Consider the following 20,204-nt stretch of genomic DNA (forward strand, 5'->3'; position numbering starts at 1 on the left):
CCTACCCCCAGTGCTCGCTCTCTTGAATAAATATTAAAAAGAAGAAAGGAAGGGGAATAGTGGTTACCCAGGGGATGGGGAAGGGGAGATGGATAGTTACTGTTGAATGGGGATAGTTTCAGTTTGAAATAGTGAAAAGTTCTAGAGACAGATGCAGTGATAATTGTGAATGTACTTAATGCCACTGAACTGTGCATTTAAAAATAGCTAAAACAACAGATTTTAAGTATATTTTACTATAACAAAAAATCTCAGTCACTATTTTATAAATACAAAAAATACACAGATGCTGGGATCTCATTTGGTGTTCACAGATATGGTATTTAAGCAATAAAATTGGCTCACCTTCTTTTGTGTAAGATTTGTAGTCGTGGGTGAATTGAGTGTCTCTTAACATTACTTTGTTGTCATAGTCTAGCAGCTGTTGTTCACATAGCATCTTTGTTCCCAAAGAAATCCGAACATCTACAAGCACCATGTTAAAATAGAAAGTTCGTCAGCTGTGACTCAGGAGCCTGAGTTCTGGTTTCAGTTCTGTCTTGGTCAAGTCTGTCTCTCACCTTCTGGGACCTCAGCTTCTCTTGTCCAAAAGGAGTCTGGTCATGGACCCTGTGATCACAGGAGGGCCTGTGAACAGTGACTGTTGGAAGGACTGCCATCTGTTACTGTGGATGGTGCCCTGGATTAGCAGCTCCCCCTCCAGCTGCTGGTTCCCTTGGAGAGACCCACTGGAGATGTGGAGAGCAGCAGCCTGAGCCTCCAGGCAGCAGTGGTGGAGGAGCACAGGCAGGCAGAGTGGAGTGCAGGCTTGGAGTAGGTCTTGGAGCTCGGGATTTTCAGTCTTCCCCATTGATTTACACATTGTTTTTGAAGGATTTCTGAGTGTGAAAGGACAGATGGTGGTTTTCATTAGGGTCTAATGCACTGTAGTTTTTCCCTAACCTGGACCTGACCTCACTTTATAAGATCATACAGCACAGAGTCTGAGGGGCGATAGTAACAAAGAAATAGGAAACAGAGGAGTTTTGTGGGAAACACTGATGACTTTGGTTGCATTGATGTTGAGTTTGCAGGCAGTGGGACAGCCAAGTAGCAGGGTCCACTGCATAGCTGGAGACATGCGGGGAGACGAGAGTGTCGTGTTGGAGTCACATAGACCATTTTTAAAAGTGATTGTTAAAACCAGAAGAGTAGTTTCAGGCTGTTCTACCATCTGTGCCTTTGAAAAGATAACCATAGAAGTCAGCAAAGAGTGGAGGGGAAAGACCAAAAGCTGGTCTCTATGGGCTGATTGGAGGCCTCTGATTAGATGTTTGAAATTTGAACCTTTCTACCAATAACAATAACATCAGTACAACAGCAACAAAGCCATGACAGAGATACAGAAATGAGAGTTATGACATCTCAGCCATGCTCTCTGGCCATAGAGCCCCAGGAACTTCTGCTGCCTGAACCTCCCAAGTCCAAAGGGACCATTTTTCTGACCTCTATAAGGCATGGCTGTGCTTCTTCCCTGAACTAATGAAGACTTCCTGTGAGATCAGTGTTACTATAAATTTCCCAAGTGGGCCTCTTTTTCTTTCCTTCTAGAGTTTGTTTTTACTACAGGTGCTTTGCATTGGAATTTAGATCTTATTTAAATTTAAAGGAGTGTTAAACATATTGACAATCCTTCATTTAGAAGTTAAAAATCTAGGGGATTTTAGGGGCAGCCCAGGTGGCTCAGTGGTTTAGCACCGCCCTCAGCCCAGGGTGTGATTCTGGAGACCTGGGATGGAGTCCCGGATCGGGCTCCCTACACGGAGCCTACTTCTCCCTCTGCCTGTGTCTCTGCCTCTCTCTCGCTCTGTGACTCTCATGAATAAATAAATAAAATCTTTAAAAAGAAAATCGAGGGGGTTTTAAAGGGCTTTATACATCTCTTCTCTTGATCAAGAGGCTGCTCTGTGTTCTTGGCATGGGAAGAGAAGGTTCCCACACAGGGTGACCCCTTTTTTTTTTCCATTTAAGAACGTAAAGCCTGAGGGAAAGTTGTGGCCCCTGCCTCTAGGTTCACTCATAATAAAAGGAAAGGGAGAATTGGCCTGCTTCACAATCAGTTGTGAAAGATCTTTAAATGTCAAGAATAAAGAAGTCCAGGTGAACTCGCTAAGGTACAATTTGTGCTAAATTCCCCCTCCACCTCCCAGTCATGTAATTCCTAGTTCCCAGCTGGTAACCACAATGATTCCACCAAGCTCTTTGTTCGTAAGAACATAGTTTCAAGCTGAGATCTCTACACGTGGCCTTTTCAGTTTGAATTCCAGCCCTTCTTCAAATTCTGGAACTCTGGGCAGTATTTTTACCTAGTCTTTGTCTTAGCTTCCGCTTCAAAGAAAAGGAAATAATTTACCTTGTAGAGTTGTTTGAAATCAGAACTGTTAACTATGATTATCAAAGATTTAAAATTATACAAATTGCCAAGAATTTAATGTTAATTTGCATTATGTAAAATGAAATATTTAGAAGAGAGTGTTCGTTCATGTAACTAATAAACCAATTACCATTCACCTCCACTGTTGCTTCTCAGAGCTTTAAAATAGGATAAAAACTAGATCTAAGAAGAAAAAGGTAGAAATGTTTTTAGTCACTTTGAAAAGTAATTCTCTTAAGAGTAATGGCCTTAAAAATGAGTAGATTCTGACAAAGGTAGAAACTTCATAAATATCAAAAAGTTATTTAATCACTTCTACTTATGGCTGTGATGAAGTAGCTTGTAGCAAATCAGTGCTCCCACCAAGAACAACTAGAAATGCAGATAGAATATTAAAACAAAGACTTCTGTTTGAAGGCATCAGATTGCTGCTAGTGCACCAGAATTGAACAGTGAGATACTGGAGAGAATAGAAGTCCACTGAGTTGAGCCCAACTTTCTGCATATAGCTTCTCCCCTGTGGGCATTAATTGACCCTTCGTGGAGGACAGGAGACCAAGAAGCCTGAGCATTGCTGCCAAGAGGAAGAGAAGACAGCAGAGTTGTAGGCAATCTCCTGGAGCCTAGAATACAAAAACTGGAGTTTGCAGCTGCTGAAATAGCCAGGACTGGAGGGAATTAAAATCCCCAAGAGAAGAGAAACTCCGAAGAATGAGTCTAAATCTAGGCAATAGTTTTCCTTTTGATGAATTTGTTGATAAAGCTGCACAGGGATGGAGACTGGAAGGCAGGTCAGAGTTGTAGATGGTCTGTGATGTTGAAAAGATGAAAATTGGGGTTTGAAGCCTACCAAGGAGGGGGACCTTAGGAAGTAGCCTAGGCTGTCAGTTGAGATGACAACAGGAGGTCTATACCCTAGAAGTGGAGACAGAGCAGAGGTAGTCTGAGCCTTACAAAGATTGTTAATTAGCCATGATCAGGTCAGTCCTTGATTGGATTAAGGTGCTCTGCTCCTCCACATGACTAGCAGATTGGGTGGATCCTCTCTGGAAGGAGAGAACCCAGCTCTACAGTGTTCCATTCTTGATATATAGAATTCAATCGGGATGCCTGGGTGGCTCAGCAGTTGAGCATCTGCCTTAGGCTCAGGGTGTGATCCCAGTATCCGGGATCGAGTCCCACATCAGGCTCCGCAGGGAGCCTGCTTCTCCCTCTGCCTGTGTCTCTGCCTCTCTCTCTCTCTCTCTCTCTCTCTCTCTGTGTGTGTGTGTGTGTCTCTCATGAATAAATAAATAAAATCTTAAAAAAAGAATTCAATAAAAAAATTAACAGGCAGTTGAGAAACAGACTATGAGAAAAAATAATGGAAGTAGACCCAAAGATGATAAAAATACTGGGAGTTTCAGATATTTAAATAATTGTGATTAATACAGTCAGTAAAATAGTTGGCAAGATAAAGAATTTTACCAGAGAACTGGAATCTACTAAAAAGAATCAAATGGAAATTATAGATAGGAAAAACACTACTGAAAGTAAACGCTCAATAGATAGTTTTAACAGCAGATTAGATTCAGCTAAAGAGAGAATTAAGGAGCTGAAGGTTAGGTCAGCAGAAAAATCCATACTAACTCATATTGAGTAAAAAGAATTGACAGATATGGAAAACAGCATAAGGACATCTGGTTCATGGGGAGGCATTCTAACACCAGAGAATCAGAGGAGGAATAAATGAAAAAAGGGGTAGAAGTGATATTTGATGGAATAATGGCTGAGAATTTTCCAGAACTGGTGAAAGCCACCAAGCAACAGGTTTAGGAAGTATGATGTATCTCCAACTAGATAAATTAGAGGAAATTCACACTAGCTTGTGTAAAACTGCTGTAAACCAATGCAGAGAGAAGAATCTTCATATCAACTATAAAAAAAAGATGATAGATTGCCTGTCTTTTCAGAAGCAGTGATATAGCCTTTAAAAACTCTATAGGAGGGATCCCTGGGTGGCACAGCGGTTTGGCGCCTGCCTTTGGCCCAGGGCGCGATCCTGGTGACCCAGGATCGAATCCCACGTCGGGCTCCCGGTGCATGGAGCCTGCTTCTCCCTCTGCCTGTGTCTCTGCCCCTCTCTCTCTCTCTCTCTCTCTCTCTGTGTGACTATCATGAATAAATAAATAAAATCTTTAAAAAAAAAATAAAAATAAAATAAAAACTCTATAGGAAAAAAAAACTATAGGAAAAAAAAAACTATAGGTTACAGCATAACTTAATGGTAAAATATTGAATGCATTTTTGCTTAGTTTGAGAACATAACAAAGTCCACCATCACAATTCTCTTCAACTTTGTATGAAGTTCCTAGATAATGCTATGTGACAAAAAAGAAAAGAGAAAAAGGGTGGGGGGGAGGGAGGGAAGAAAGAAGGAAAGAAGGATTTAAAGTAAAGAAAACTGCTTTTTGTCACAGGCAACCTGATTGTGTAAATAGAAAATCCAAAAGAATCAAATTATTATAATTAATAAATTTAGCTAAGTCTAGTTTTAAGAACAATATGTAAAGAACAATTGTAATTTAATATTCCACCAATAAACAATTAGAAAATAAAAATTTGAAGCTATACCATTTAGTCTTCTCAGAAACATCAATATATGGGAATAAATCTATCAAAATATGTATAAGACCTCTACACACAAAACTACAAAATACTGAGAGAAAGTAAGTGGAATCTAAACAAATGAAGGGCTGATATTCATGGATTATAAGATCAAATATTGTGAAGATGTTAGTTATCCCAAAACTTATCCGTAGATCTAATATCATCACAAAAGCAATTCTAGGAGTGTGTTGAAGTGTGTATGTATGTAAATTTATGCAGAAATGCTAAGATAAGAATAGCCATTTTGACCCAAAAAAAATCAGAGATGGAGAGGTTAAACTACTATTTACCGAGACTCGTTAAAAAGCTGTAGTAATTAAGACAGTGTGGGATTATTGCTGTAAAAAATAGACAAGTAGACCAATGGGGACGAGGCCAGAGACAGATCCACATATATACAGTCACTTAGTTTATTGCAAGTCACCCAGTGTTTTCAAGTCTTAATCACCTCTTCTGTAAATAGGCTTCATAATAGTGCCTACCACATAAAGTTGAAATATGACATTTTACTGAAGAGGTTAACACATGCAAGAGACACAGCAAGTGTCTGATAAAATTTAGCCAGTATTAATATTACCATTGTGACTGCCACTATTATCGTAATTATTACAATTGCTATTGTTACTGTTCATTTTCTGTTTTTCAGTATAATCATCTGGAAGTGGGGAATGGGTAGACATTAAATAGTGGTTTAAGCAAGCAACATTTGACGCAACACAACCTACCTGGAAAAAGAATGGGACCAGGGAGATAAAGTTCATGATTCAGTCAAAGTTGACTTAGAAACTGGAATGGGACTTGGCCTAGCATCAGGGTAATGTGGCCACACAACCATAGTAAACATTTATTAAGTAAACATTTACTAAGCTTCAAACTAGGTTTGTATATATATGTGTTTGTAAGAGTATTTGAAAGCATGTGTATGTGTATAAGCCACTTGTAAAAACACTGTGTAGAAATGCAGTCAGTTAGCAATTCTCGCATCTGAATCATAGCCAGGGGTCTGAGAGAGAAGTTTAGACAGAATATTAAAAGATCTGATTCTATAACTTTATTTTTTTTATTCCATAACTTTAAATGGAAAATTTATTTTATAGCCTCTTTTGGGTAAACCTGGATGTTCATTTTGTAACATAGGTCACAGAGTCTCTGCAGACAGGGAGATAATGATGTATTTAATTCTTTTCATATTCATTTCCTAAACAATGCCTCATATTTCATAAAATGAGTTGCTGTATAGTATCTGGTGTTATGTAGCTGAAAGCTTACCAGTTCTTCCAGTCAGTTAGTATCTCGAATCCTCCCATATTCCAGCCCACGTGGCATTTCCCCTCCTGCTGGCCCAGCTACACCCTATTTCATTCACAAGAGAAGACTCTAAGACATGCTACTGCTTTAAAACCCTTCAGCTGTCTGGTGAGAAATTGTACTCAGCAGCTCTGAATTCATTTTCTCATTTTACTACTACTTTTTGGATGACTTTAGATAGAGTTATTTACCCCTGAGTTTCATCTGCAACGAGGGTTGGGGCCGAAATAATGAAAGTAAAACCTCTTGGCACAGTGTTTCACTGAGGTGAGGGTTGGTGTGGCTATTACTATTATTGACAAAGATCTTCCAGCCAGGAGGCTCGTATCCAAGTCTTGTTTCTAAACCGCATGTGCTTTTTTACCATGCTGCCTGTAATTTGGCAAGTGAGAAGATGGGCCTTGGTACTCAGTCTTCCTCACTCCATCTAGATTGGGTTAGGACCCCACCCACTGCTTGTCTGTAACTCAGTTTAGAACCACCAGCTGGAGCGCCTTTCCCCCAGTGCTGGCACATGGTCACTGGTAAAACCTCAAGGTGGGACCCCTTTTTAAGGAAGGGAGAGGGAGAAGTGCTTTCTCACCCCCGGGAGTCGGCTCTGTGCCTGGATCATGGAAATGCGCCTGCCTTGCCTTACAGAGTGTGATGCTGCCCAGCCCCATGAGAGGCTTGGCATGGATTCCTTCCCAGAGAGCGGTTAGTGTCCCCCACGCAGTAAGCAGTGGTTGGTTTCCGCTGCTTCCTCTTCCCTCCTGCAGTTCACCCCTTCAGGCGGGAGTCCAGACTCCTGGACGTAAACCCTTCAACTGGAAAGTGCTTGTTGTTGGGTACCTACCCCTTATGAGCTGCTCACTGCACACGAGGCTCATCAGAGTTGCCCTAACACACGTGTCTCTTAGGAGTCCAGCCCGAGACGCTATACCTGTAGGCCCTGTCAGCAGTTCTCATCTTTGTCAAGTCTTTGTTTGAGATGTACGTATCTTTCTAACAATTTGATTGTAATCTGAAAGAATCTGGCCTCTAACTTCTAGATATGCATGTTACATAAAAAGCTCTGGTTGACAGGGCCTCCTGGGCAAAAACCAACAGTGGCAGCACATCAGGACCTGGGCTTCTCCAGTGAGAATTCCTGCCGGGCGCCGTGTACTGGGTCCTCTGCAGATCAGTAGCTGTCTCTGAGTTCTCTCATTGAGCCGCTCTAAAACATCGTGCTGGCGACATGCTGCTTTATTCTGGGAGACCCTTTCTTCTGCCCAGCTATTTGGCTGACCCCCAGCAAAAAAGGACACAGTGCCGGAAGTGCTTTCTGAACGAGACTGGGGTTGTGGGGGGAGTCCCCTAAATCAGGAGGAACAGGAAACTGAATTGCCAAAAGAAACATTATCATCCTAATAAAATGAAGCCCATGATTTGCATTCCAGGTCCTTCAACTATTCTATGGGAACCCGGGCATTTTCCCATGACAGTATTTTTATCCCTGATGGGGGAGCAGAAAGTGAGCAGACAGTTCAAGCAATGTCACAGGACAACATCCTGGGCAAAGTCAAAACTCTTCAGGTAAGACAGCTGGAGATTGGAAAGTCAGAGCCGTAGGAGGGGGCCCAGCTGTGGCGGGAAGTGGGGAAATCCCTAGAGTGACCTTGAGTAAGGGATCCGGAGATCCATGGGTAGCTTCTGGTCAGGATGTTTGCTTTCTCAACTCTGCCTCTGTTCGCTGGAAGCCTGCTGTCAACCTTGTCACCATCGTACCTGCCTATATAACAGCCCCACTCCTTTTCTGTCAACCTGTTCCCTCATTTTTAACTGCGTATCACGAGGGCAGGTACCCAAGAGAAGCTGCTGGATTTGGGGGGTAGGGGAGAGTTGGAAAAGTAACCATGAAATGTTGCCCATAATCCCTGAGCACGGGGTTGACTATTGGCAGAGGCCATGCCGCATATCCGTACTTGGACGGTGAACGGAGGGATGCTCTATTATTTGCTATGTTCTTAAATCTGGCTCCCCCTGAGCCACCCTGTCTTGGAGGAATGCCAGGAAGCTCCCAAACCTCCCTCCTGCTGCAGAATCGGGCAGTTGTCCTCCATAAAATCGACTCAGGTGGTAACTCCTGATAATGAAAATATAATAAAATAATGATTCACTAAATGTGACTGAGATAATGGGAAATCTAGGGAAAGCAAAAGGAGCAAGTACACCTGGGATCCGACCACATAGGTTTGCCTGCTAGCCTAGTAGAATTCACTCACCCGAGAGAAGTGCCTCAGCAAGCACTTCTCCGAGATGGGAAGGCTTGGAGGCCATCCAAATTATGAACGGGGGACTCTGGTTTGCTGGTTTCCATCTGTCTCTAAGTCTACAATAACGAATGTATAAATGAATGAATGAGGGGGGGAGGAACAGCTGGCTTGAGTAGCTGCCAATACAATGAAGCATTATACTCAAAGGAAATTTTCTATTTTCTTGAAATGTTCTTGTTTCTACTGAGCATTAGCTATGCATTTTGTGACCTGTGTTTGGTTACATGTCCGCACACACTCAGCTGAATATAGCATATGGCAGGCGGGGAAATAGCAAACACCCTGGAAACAGACCGAACTTGCCTGGATCTTCAGCCCTCCTGCCAAGCACTACCCAGGGCCACCGTCCTGCCTTCAGGGCTAACCTCGGCCCTTCCTTCAGATTCCAGCATGTCCTACCCAGGCTCTGCTCTTAGTTCTTGCTAAGAACTTGCTAAGAAAAAGCAAGCTGTCACTTCTCATAGGTTGGAGAAGAGGAAGGGGTGGTGATCGCCGCAGAAAACCTTGGGCCCCTCCCCACCTTACCTTTCCTTCTTGAAGTCTTTTGATTTCTGGACCATTTTTCTTAAGTTCTGAGGCCCTGGCTCATAATACGCCCTTTCCAAGAGAAGTGACGTCCAGAGTTCAGTCCATGAAACAGCTGGATTTTATGAGGGCTTTCGAGGAGTTTTTTAAAGATTAGATAATAGTGTGTTGTCTTAAATGATGTCTGTGCTAACATCACACTGCATGCCACTGCCTTTCTGGGAAGTGGGTTTGGAGTTGTAAAAAATATGTAATTCTGCACTGTTGCAACTCGGTAAAAATATGTGTCAGTTATTCCTAATAACACTGCAAGGCGCAAGTTTAAAGAATCTGATCTCACAATTAAGATGTAAGCCAACTTCCCTGAAGCAACAATTCTATTAATAACAAGAAAAATATGAGTAAATAACTAATCTGAGTGCTCTCTTTTGGACAATATCTACTCATACAAGGTCTGCCTAATGTTGCTTCTGTCTGTGTACTCACAGTCTTCCTTACAGCTCCATCATTATATTTTTTAAAAAAATAAAGAGACTTTACTCTTTGAGGAGGGAAACGGGGACTGTTATCATAGAAAGTGTGATTTTTGGAGTGACATTAAGATATAACTGTATCACCCCCAAAAGACTGTGCTTTATTTTTCAGTCGACTAAGCAGTATGTTCCTGGTAAGTCATAGAAATAGTAGTTAACTTTATTAACTTGCATGAATGCTTTGCATTTTTCATGACAACGTTATGCTGGTATTGATGCTTAGTAAGCAGCATAAAAGACCACCCCCTCGTAGACTCCAGCATGGAATGAGGGTGTTTAGTTATGTCAGAGGCATGTATGTTTTTTATGTCCAAAATTGTGTTTGTCTATGTATGTGTGTTTATTAAAAACAGAGAGGAGTAATGGACACCTATTTGATGGTAGACATCCTGGCAGGCTGATTAGCCACTATTATTAAGACATTTTTTTGAAATGAGATTTGTATCATAATGCCATGGGGTGGGGGGAGGCCATTTTCCTCTGGTCTGAGAAACTTCTCAGCCCTTGGAAAACCCCAGAACAGTGAGTGCACTGACTGTGTTGGGAAAGGTTGCCCTCTAGTGTCCACACGTGGTCAGCCCAGCCCGCCAGCCATACCCTTGCACTGCAGCAGGTCTGGAACCTCTCTGAGTGCAGGATGGCTAAATTCAGCATGAATAATAAGCCTACACTTTTCCAAATCAAGTCAGTCTATCACTGGGCGAAATTTCTGTGGCAGATGATTGAACCTTTACAAGAAAAATTACTCTCTTTTTTCCCCCCGAGTATTAAAAAAATACATGTTTGTAGGGAGAACAAACTTTAATATACAGGATAGTTATAGGGACAAAGCCAACAGTGGCGCCCCTTTCAAAGACCCTACACACAACCATCAGTTGTTCACGGCCAGTGGGTGAAATAAAAAATCTGTGCCAGTTCCCCCACCACCACCTGGCCGTGTGGCTTCCAGTGCAGTCTTTATACCTCCCTGACCCTCAGTGTCCCCATCTGAAAAATAAGGGGATGAATATGATGGATGACCTGGCCCACCTCCAGTTCTTAAAGTCTGCCATCTATATGGAATCACTCCTCACTTGCCATAGCACAGAGCAGTTTGGTGAGCTTCACGCTTCTGTGCACTTGGACCTCAGTGACCTTGAGGTTCCTTACAGCTGCCCAGGTGAGGGGTCAGGGAGGTGCCTACTTATTTCAGGTCAGACCCAGTTGTGTAACAACTGATGATGACACTCAGGCGGGAACATCACGGTCCAAGCCTGCAGGTGATACTTAGAATTATGCCACACCCTTGTCAGGAAGAGCTAACTCTGTTAGTCCATGGATTATTCAGCTCGGGAGGGAAAGCCTCCATTTTCAGTAGCCCCTGGCTCCTGCTGAGCTGGATCTCACTTAAAAATGCCAAAGTCTCATATATTTGAGGATTTTTGACACCTCCTGCAGCTGTCAAGGACACAGAGAAGAAATACCCGCTCTTAGCCACTTCTGCATAGAGCAGATGTCTTTAAATCTACATGCTTTTTCTTCCGCCTCTCTTTAAAAATTCATTTTAACTGTGGGCATATCTGTAGTTGACTCAGAAGACAGCAACTTTATTTTTCCTCTGCTTTGTTCTCACAGACATGGTCTGTGAAAAATCTGGGGGAACCTAAATACTGGCAGCGTGAGAGCTACAGAATATGATGTGCTTGGAATTCCCACACCATAGGAAAAAAGACTCATAAATATGGATGTGCATTCCTATAACATCATTCTCTGGCATTCCATATTACAACAAAATGGCCCAATTTGAATGAATAAAATATAGTCCCTTTTAGCTCACATTCCAGTCCCAACAGTAACCCCATTCACAGCCACAGGCAGCACTGACGGTCAGCGTAGGCACAGCGTTCTCCCCTCCTCTCTGGCTGTAAGTGCAGTGTATCCGAAGAGCCCCCGGGTAGTAGGTGGAAGGGAGGGAGTGGTCCTAGTTGACGAGGGTAAGCTCCCTCTGAACCATCTGGTTTTCAGTGATTCCTAATATCATGACAATGCCTGAATGCGGGCAGAATGAAAGTCACAAAAGAAAGTCACACTGATCCCTCTATTTAAATAACATGACACCCGAGATTGCCAAATGGGTTTCAGGAGTCACCTTTTAATTGTCAGTAAATCACACAGTGTCTTGACAACCCTGTCTCTTTTGAGTCAGCTGAAGGAAGCATTTGGAGCAGGAACCACAGGTGAGGGAAAACATGCAGGTGCAGGAGCCTCGGCCTTGACAACCTGAGGATCAGTCACCATAGCCTTGAACCCTAAGTCCTAACCCTGGTGTACTTCTGCAGTCTCATCCCTGACAGCTGCAGGTGTGTCTAGGAAGACAGTCCTTTGTCTGGACAGAGAGGCTGCAGCCCGATCCCCGAAAGCAGCCAGCGTTTCTGTGATGACCAGGGTCCTCCCCTCCTCCATTCCCCTCAGCTCACAGCCACTAGCCTGAATTTATTTTTTCTAGAGGGATTTTAAATCAGCGGCTTTACAGAAACGCACATTGTTATTCTCAAAGGCAACAGCATTGTGTTTCTTTTGCCAGGATGAACATCTCTGTGACATAAATCATCCCTTTGATATGCACACGTTCTCATTCCCTCCCGCCACCTCTTCTTCCCTCCCTTTCTCTCCACCCTCAGCTGTCACACCTGCCGCCAGGCCCATGGCCACACCCCTGCACCCTCCTCCCTGCTCAGCCTCTGCCCCTGCACCCTTCTCTCATCCCGCCTCTTTGATTTCATTCTCTGCTTCAGTTCTCAGCGCCACCCTCTCCACTTCCCTGCTCCATCCCGTGTGCCTTATTTCTCCTGTTCTTATTCCCTCCATTTCCTCCTGCCATTGTCTCGTAGCTCTTCCACTGCTCACCACGACACCCATCCCACCTTGGAGCTTATTTCCACTTAGACTGCGATTACATCGTGTCATATGCTTGTTTGTCTCTTAAGCATCAGGGGGGGAGCAACATCAGTATTCTAAAAAGTGCCCTAAAGAAGAAAAATATTAGCATATTCATTCTTTTTTTGTGTGTGATGGTGGCAAAAAGTCCTAACCGAATGGCATTAGAGTGTTAGGCCAGGTTCTCCTTGGAAGCTCGTTAAAGAATATTCTGTGATAACTAGAAGAAATACCCTCATCTTAGTGGTTCAGGAGCACTGAGAGAGGGTAGCCGCTGACAACGGAGTCTCCGTCTACAGGGATTTAGAACACTCTCTAGCTCTTGGCCAGTACTCCCAGAGCAGGGATAACTGGTAAACCAAAGGCTGGGCTGGGAGTCTCCGAGGGACCTGCTAGGGCTTTCACTAGGACACAGGAACCAACCATGCCACCTCTTCTGCCCAGGTCCCTGTTCCTCTCCCACAGGTCAGCAGAGTGAGCTGGGCTTGTGACTTTGTTACACCATGTCCTCTTGTCTATCTCCATCGGCTGCTCTAACCGTGTCTGCTTATTGATCTGCATAGCGTAGATACTAACTGCCGCTTCCTGCTAAACTCGTTTTGAGAAGACACCCTTTTGCAGCCTTCTCTTCCCAGAAGCCCTTTCAGGCTGCTCAGGCTGTACTTCACTGGCTGAACTCGGGGCTTTGGATGTGTGTTCCTCCCCTGTGGCACCAGGGGAGCCAGGCTCAGGCTGAATAGCAGATCAAATACAAGTCCTCTGTCTTTCTGTGCTCCTGACTTGGCATGCTGGGGGGTGCCCTGGGGTGCGGGGAGGGGAGTCTTGGGCTCATCTCTTCCATGTCTCTGCAGTCTCACCGTCTGCCATGCAAGGCTGAGAGGGAGCTGGGCACAGGTGGGTGGATTTAGTACCCTTGAGTTCAGAAGGGGCATATCCCTCAAAGGATTCCCCTGCCAGGGAACTTCGGCAAGGTATTAAAATTGCCACATCATCTCTTTATTTCTGCCCCTAAAAGAAGAAAGAAGCACAATGTCAAATTTGTGAGAACTTGTGGAATGCAATGCAAATAACACTGAGATGGTTTTAGGAGACCTGGATTCAAATCACTTTGTGGCCACTCATTCTTTCCATAAGCTTGAGCCAGTCACCTCTCACCACTAACCTCTGACATTTTTAATAAAATGAGGGTGTTGGACTATGTGATTGCTAAGGCTCTTTGCAGCTCTATGGGCATAAAAAGACTATGCAGCTCAAGTACCTAGATCTAGAGCAGTAGCTCTTAGCCACAAGCAGTTTTATCCCCACAGTGGATATTGGGCAACTTACAGAGACATTTTTGGTTGTCTCGATGGGGAAGGAATTGCTACTGGCATCTAGTGCCTAGAGGCGAGGGTGCTGTAAACATTTTACAATGCTCAGGACAGCTCCCCACGACAAAAAATTATCTGGCCTAAAGTGTCAGTAGTGCTGAGGTTGAGAAACCCTGCTGCCGATGAAAGCAGGAGCTTCTACAGATTTAATTCAGTGGTCTTGCAGGTGGCCACGGCATAGCCTTTTTTCTTTCTGAATGTTGTTCATTTTCTCTGCCACAGCCCATTAAATATTTTGCCCTTTCTTTAATATTTATATATATTTTTTCTTCTTCAGAGAATATATTTCTTTTCTAATCTGGCTTTTCTCGAATTCTAAACACTACTTCTCTTCTAATTTCTACCCTGTTTCCATCCCCCCACACACACCCTTCTCGCTACCTGCCGCCTATAACAAATCCCTTCGTGGCCCTTCCCTTCTGCCTACTCTCTGTCCCTTCCCCGTGGTCCCTTCTGTCCCACAGTTCACAGCGCCTAGCTGCAGCAAGGCAAAAAGAAGCCCCTGTGGCAGGACAAAATTATTCCTGTGCCTTCCGTGATTTCTGCATTGATCACGGAAAGACTTGCCAGCCCTGGGGCTTCCCTCACCTTGGTGCCCACTGGGACTGGAACATGGTATTCAAGCTAGGGGCTGGTGAGGAAGGTGGCTAACGCATATTCAAGGAGAATGTCTCCAAAACATTTCCTCCAGTGGTTCCTACATTTCATGTGACTATTTTCTATACAATGTTTATACTTTGAAGACTTTTTTATGAATAAATGTATAGGTTAATCAGAACATTTTTGTCATAACGTGTATCCCAACTTTTGGTTCAGAAATATGGACTCTCTACCCCCTGGATAATGTTGGCATTTCCATGAAAGAGGTGGCTGGATGAAAAAGCTCATGGCTTGAAGGTGGGAAAGGAAAAGAAAGGAAACAGGACAACAAATTCACTTATTACAGGACTGCATCGTGGCTTACTGGCATGGTATTTAGTCTAGAAAGGTGCACAGAACATGCCTCAGTGCCTACTAGATATGCTGGGGCATCTGGTTGCACTTGTTATGAACTGCTTCACTGCTTCAGAACATCTTTCTTTTGTCTGTCTCCAGCGACAGTTGAGCAAAAACATCAAGTTTGGGCAGCCACCACCCAATGCCATTCCCATGAAGAAGGCAGACAGTGGTGAGGCTAGCTTAGAAGAGGATCTGTTCCTGACCAGTCCCATGGAAATTGTGACTCAGGAGGATATCATTCTCTCAGACACCGAGAACAAAGTAAGGCTCCTCCAGGAAATGACTTGATTGCTAAGGGAGGGGAGGATGTCGGGTAGTGGACAGGGGCATCCAATAGCTTTTGGGGCTGCAGTGCAGGGAATATGTGAGAGAAGCTTCTCTGATGAGTGGCCCTGGGCCGGAGGGCACTTCCTGGTCAGTCGCCACTGGGAGAGGCGGCTGGGCCTGGGGAAGTGGAAACATGCCCTTGGCATTCACTCCTCACAGCATCTGCCACTTCCTCAAGACTCAGGGTGGCCCACCTCTCCTGGGAAGCCTTACCCAGCCTTACCCCCCAGCCGTGCTATCTCCTCTGTACCTTCATTGCACCAACTCCGTGCTTCTTACACATCCGTACTCTCCACATCTGCGTAATTGTTCTCCCTCTGTCTCTAAATGTTGACTTCCTTGAGCACAAACTGGATCTTACACATCTCTGTCTCCCCAGGACTTAGTTAGTGCTTACTTAGTAGCACGGAGTAATTACTTGTCAAAGTGGAGTCATTTAAAGGGAAATGAGAAAAGAAAGAAGTAGGTGCTTAGGGAGACAGAATGATCAAACAGGCCAGCTTGAAGTCTACTTAATGAGGGAAGAAAGTCACATTCGTCCAGCATTGTCCTATCTGAATTCAGTCTTGATACTTGGAAAGAAACCCCGTGAGCATATCCCAGAATGAGAGTCCTTCCAGCAGCAGAAGGGATATCCTCAGGCATCTAGTGGGGAAGGAGGGAAGGCCTCGCCAGCAGCTGGAGCAGGGAGCTCTCTAGGTGAGGCACAGAATCTTCCAGTCTCAACAGAAAGCATCTTCGGTACTCTGCCTGCCAAGGCACCTGAAATTACGCTGGATGTTATTAAAATGGATGTGCCCCAAGAAGTCATGCTTATGGCCAGCTAATAGGTCATAAGGGCAGTAACAAAGAGAAGTGATTTGCAAAGCAAAGTGAGGAAGGAAAGAGCAGGCCGTTCCCCACTGTTGCCCACCTCTGTCCGGCCCGAAGACTCCTGGTTCCCAGACATGTGGGTGGTGGGCGGTGTGGTGGGTAAAGTAGGATGGGGCCCATCCCTCCACTAGGTCCAGCCTCTGCAGTGCTAGGCGGCAGCAACAGCCACCAGCCTTAATGCAGAGATTTCCCAAGGACTGAGCAATGTCCTCACTGTTACTGAGGAGCTCATAAGTGCCAGGGACTGTGGCCTGAGGGAGAAGGAGGCGCTACCCCAGCTGCGGGTATTACAGAGGTGAGTCAGATTAGTCACATGGCAAGTCAACAGAGATAAATACAATAACTTATTTATATAATAAATGTAATATATATAATAACTCTGGATCAAGAAAAATGCACAGAAAGTAAAACAGAGCGATGGAAAAGTGAGTAACAAGGTGGGCCAGGGGTTGTTCTTTAGATAAGGTCAGCAGCCAGAGTGACCTGGAGGTGGGGGCTGTGTTCCAGGTGGAGGGAAGAGCAAGTACAGAGGCCCAAAGATGGGGCTGACGGCTGACGGTGTCCCAAAAGAAATCAGGTCGGTGTGGCTGGCCCGACCCTGGAGGGGGCAAAGGGAGGATATAGCGAGACATAGAGGCCAGATTGTATAGACCACAGGAAAAGGGTGAATTCTATTCTGAGAATAACAGAAGCCTCTGAGTATATTAAGCAGGATGCTGACATAATCTAACTTGTATTTTCTTTTTTTTTTTTTTTTTCTTAATTTTTTTTGGGGGAAAGAGAGCATGAGCAATGGGGGAGGGACAGAGGGAGAAGAGAGAGAGAATCCCAAGCAGTCTCCACACTCAGCTCAATGCCGAGCCTGACTCTGGGCTCAGTCCCACCACCGTGAGATCATTGACTTGAGCTGAAACCAAGAGTCGATGCCCAACCAACTGAGCCACCCAGGCATCCCTGATTTGTGTTTTCTAAAGATGCTTCTAAGTGTGGTGCAGAAAACAGGCTGAGATAGGACAAGCTGACACTATTGCTCTGGGAGGGACGATAACAGCTGTTTGCAGATCTTGGCCATGCACAGTAGAAGGTATGGTGGGCCATCAGAAAGGTGCAGGTGATGTGGTGTGGGGTGTGGGCATTCCTGGGGCAGGTGAGCAGCTGGGCTGGGATCTTCAGCCTTTCTCTTCTTCCTCCTATCCTGAGGTCTTTTTCTCCTCTGGTCATCCACCTTCTCAGCCCAGTCGTTTGCACACAGCATCGCTAGGTCCTTTTCTTCTCACAGAGAAGAGGTCTGGCATAGAGTGGGGAGGTCCAGCAGGCAAAGGGGGTGGAAGGCAGCGAGCACAGCCAAACCTCGGAGGTTGCAGGCCGAGTGCGACACCCTCCTGCTTCCCAGGTGGGGTGGCTAGGGGGTGGCACCTGGCGTCTCTGAGAGGTGGGGAAACACATCAAAGACTGAGCTTAGAGACTGCCTGGATGGAAGTGTGCCGAACCAGGAAAAGAAGAAAGTGTACACTCTGTGCCTCAGGAGTCCTTGTCTGGACATTAGCAAGGTCCCCACCATGCCTCCTGCCGACTCCCTGAAGCCAGCTGCAGCCTTTTCCACCCGCGGCGGTGTCTGGTTGTCTGCCCAGAACCCACTGTTCCGGCGTTTGACTCGAGTGCTCTCTTTCCTGTTCCAGCCCAGTGATACGCCAAGTTCTCGGAGTCCTCTGAATCTGCCTGGCACCAGAAGTGAGATGGAAGAGAAGGTAATAGGATTTGAACTTATGTATTTAGTTTCTTTATTTCAACTTCCATTTCCGCCCCCCCCCCTTTATTCAATCTGCTGTCTCATTTTTCCAATCATAAATGCTGCCTTCACCCCTTACCTTAAATCCCTTCAGAACGGAACCAGTGGTAGAGGTTAGAGCATCTGTTTCCAAAGCAGTGCACCTGCTGGGACTGACCCCTGCCCTGAAAAACAGCCCCCTCCCAACACGTGCATATTTGAGCACAGAGACGCTGGTCATTTTCCTAAATGTGCCGGGTACTTCAGGACACTGTTCAGCCATTGAAAAAGACTTTGCAGAACACCTGGAGGTACACAGGTCTGTAAGGAAAAGAGTCTCCTTCTATTTAGAGATTTAAAAAAAGAAAAGAAAAAAGACCTTGGCATGTCTCTACTTGTGTGTATTTTTGCTTTTTAACTATTCTATGTTCTGTTGAAACTGGGGCCTGGGCCTGCAGGTGTCCAGGAAACTCTGGGGGGCCTGTGTGCCCCTCTCCTGTAGAGGCCAGTCAACTGCCATGAGCAGTCTCCACTTGCACAGGGGTCCAGGCATACCCCCAGGGTCTGGTACAGTGAGCAGAGTAGGTCCCAGAATCTTTTGAAGGGCGGATGGCTCAAGACCGTGCCACCATCCAGAGAGTGAAGCAGCCCAGCTGGAATAAACCAGAAACGAAGCTTTGCATTTAAATCTCAGCTTCAGATCCTTCTCTGTGCCCCTAGTCTATCACATTGGGCTCTAACGTCTTTTATTCATGCATCTAATAGGGGATGGAAATAAATGTTTGATTCATCTCTTTTCAACAGGAGTTCAGAATATGATACCTTTTATAAAGATAACAATAAATAAATAAAAGCTAGGAGCCCAAAGGCTGGGATTATTTTGCCTTACTTCTGTGCTGCTTATTGTAAGTTTATTTACTGAGCATCCATTTGGCCTTGGACCTGGCTTGGTCCTTTATCTTCTGCATAAATATGGAAGGTAATTTTAAAAAGCAAAGCTGTCAGCTAAGCCCCACTGGGTCTGCATGTATAGCATGAGTGCCAGCACATGAACCCTGGCCTCGCCAGGGCTGCCCCCGCGCCAGGGAGCTGCGGGCAGCGCAGCCAGGGCCGTGAGTGCCCCCTGCCGCACGCAGGCGGGTGGAGCTGGGAGCCCTCACCTGGCTGCCTGCCCGGGAATGCTCAGTAGTTACAGGGGTGCCCTCTGGGTGCAGGCTGAGCTGTGGTCTCTCTGACCTCTCTAAATATGTACAGTTTGTTGAGGCTGCGCATCTGCATTACGGTGCTGCAGTTCATCCTGTGAGGGACTGCCCTTGCCCCTGTGCGGCACGTTTCTGCCCGCCCTTTTTCCACCTGGGGGCCTCCCCCTTTCAGTTGCTTGGGGCACTCGACTCAGGGCTCTGTGGCTTTGGAGTGATTGTGCTAGAACATTTTTGTGGGTAGCAGTTTTGTGCTAGAACATTTTTGTGGGTAGCAATTTCATGGCCTAGGTATAGATGATAGATATACTTTGTTGTTGTTCTTTCATTCCTCCAAAAAATATTTATTGAGCACTTGCCAAATGAGATTTGCTACTTGGGCATAAAGGAGAATGAAAAGATGAAAAAGACACGTTCCCTGACTCAAAGGGCTAAGGTAGAAGCTGAGGGACGTTTGCAGGTGTCTGATGCCGTGTCTTAGATGATAGAGTCCTCAACATAGAGATGAGCTAATCCAGGGCTCAGCAAACTATGTCTTATTTTAGGCTTTGTGGCCATAAAGTCCAACCAGGCTACTCTCCTGCCTCTTCCTTTGTAGCACAAAAGCAACAGAAGACAACGGACCATGGGTATGGCTGTGTGCTGGCAAAAGTTTATTTACCAAAATAGGCTGTGGGCAGGATTGGGCCCCCTGGCTAAGTTTTGTCAACCACCCCATCTAATCTAACCTTCCCCACGTATTATTCAGAGCAGGAAAATTAGTCCCTGAAAGGTTATATAACCTTTATGAGTTAATGCAAATGTCACTGGCCAAATAAAAAGTCAGAGTCTTCTTTTAATTCCCAAAGCAAAAAAAATAAAATAAAAAATAAAAATAAAAATTCCCAAAGCAGTGCTCACTTCGCTGTCCCAGTGAGCCCTGTTTGCTTGAAGTGGTCCCTGGGCCGGGCCAGGCAAGGTGCAGTCTCTAGCAAGTGCTGCCGCTCTGGGATTCCTCACACATTGTTCTGATCTGGGCTGTGTGGTT

General features: G+C 45.1%; 1 protein-coding gene across 1 annotated transcript in view; it reads left to right on the top strand.

Annotated features, from left to right (window-relative positions):
- Nucleotides 1-20,204, top strand: part of CRACD (capping protein inhibiting regulator of actin dynamics) — a 280,286-nt gene that overhangs the window by 242,956 nt on the left and 17,126 nt on the right. The window contains 3 exon segments of the mRNA XM_038556160.1: nucleotides 7,792-7,927; nucleotides 15,107-15,271; nucleotides 17,890-17,958. Of these exon segments, the coding sequence (XP_038412088.1) occupies nucleotides 7,808-7,927; nucleotides 15,107-15,271; nucleotides 17,890-17,958 (354 nt within the window). The 5' untranslated portion in view covers nucleotides 7,792-7,807.

The sequence above is a fragment of the Canis lupus genome, chromosome 13, assembly GCF_011100685.1.
Source record: "Canis lupus familiaris isolate Mischka breed German Shepherd chromosome 13, alternate assembly UU_Cfam_GSD_1.0, whole genome shotgun sequence".
Classification (NCBI taxonomy): Eukaryota; Metazoa; Chordata; class Mammalia; order Carnivora; family Canidae; genus Canis; species Canis lupus.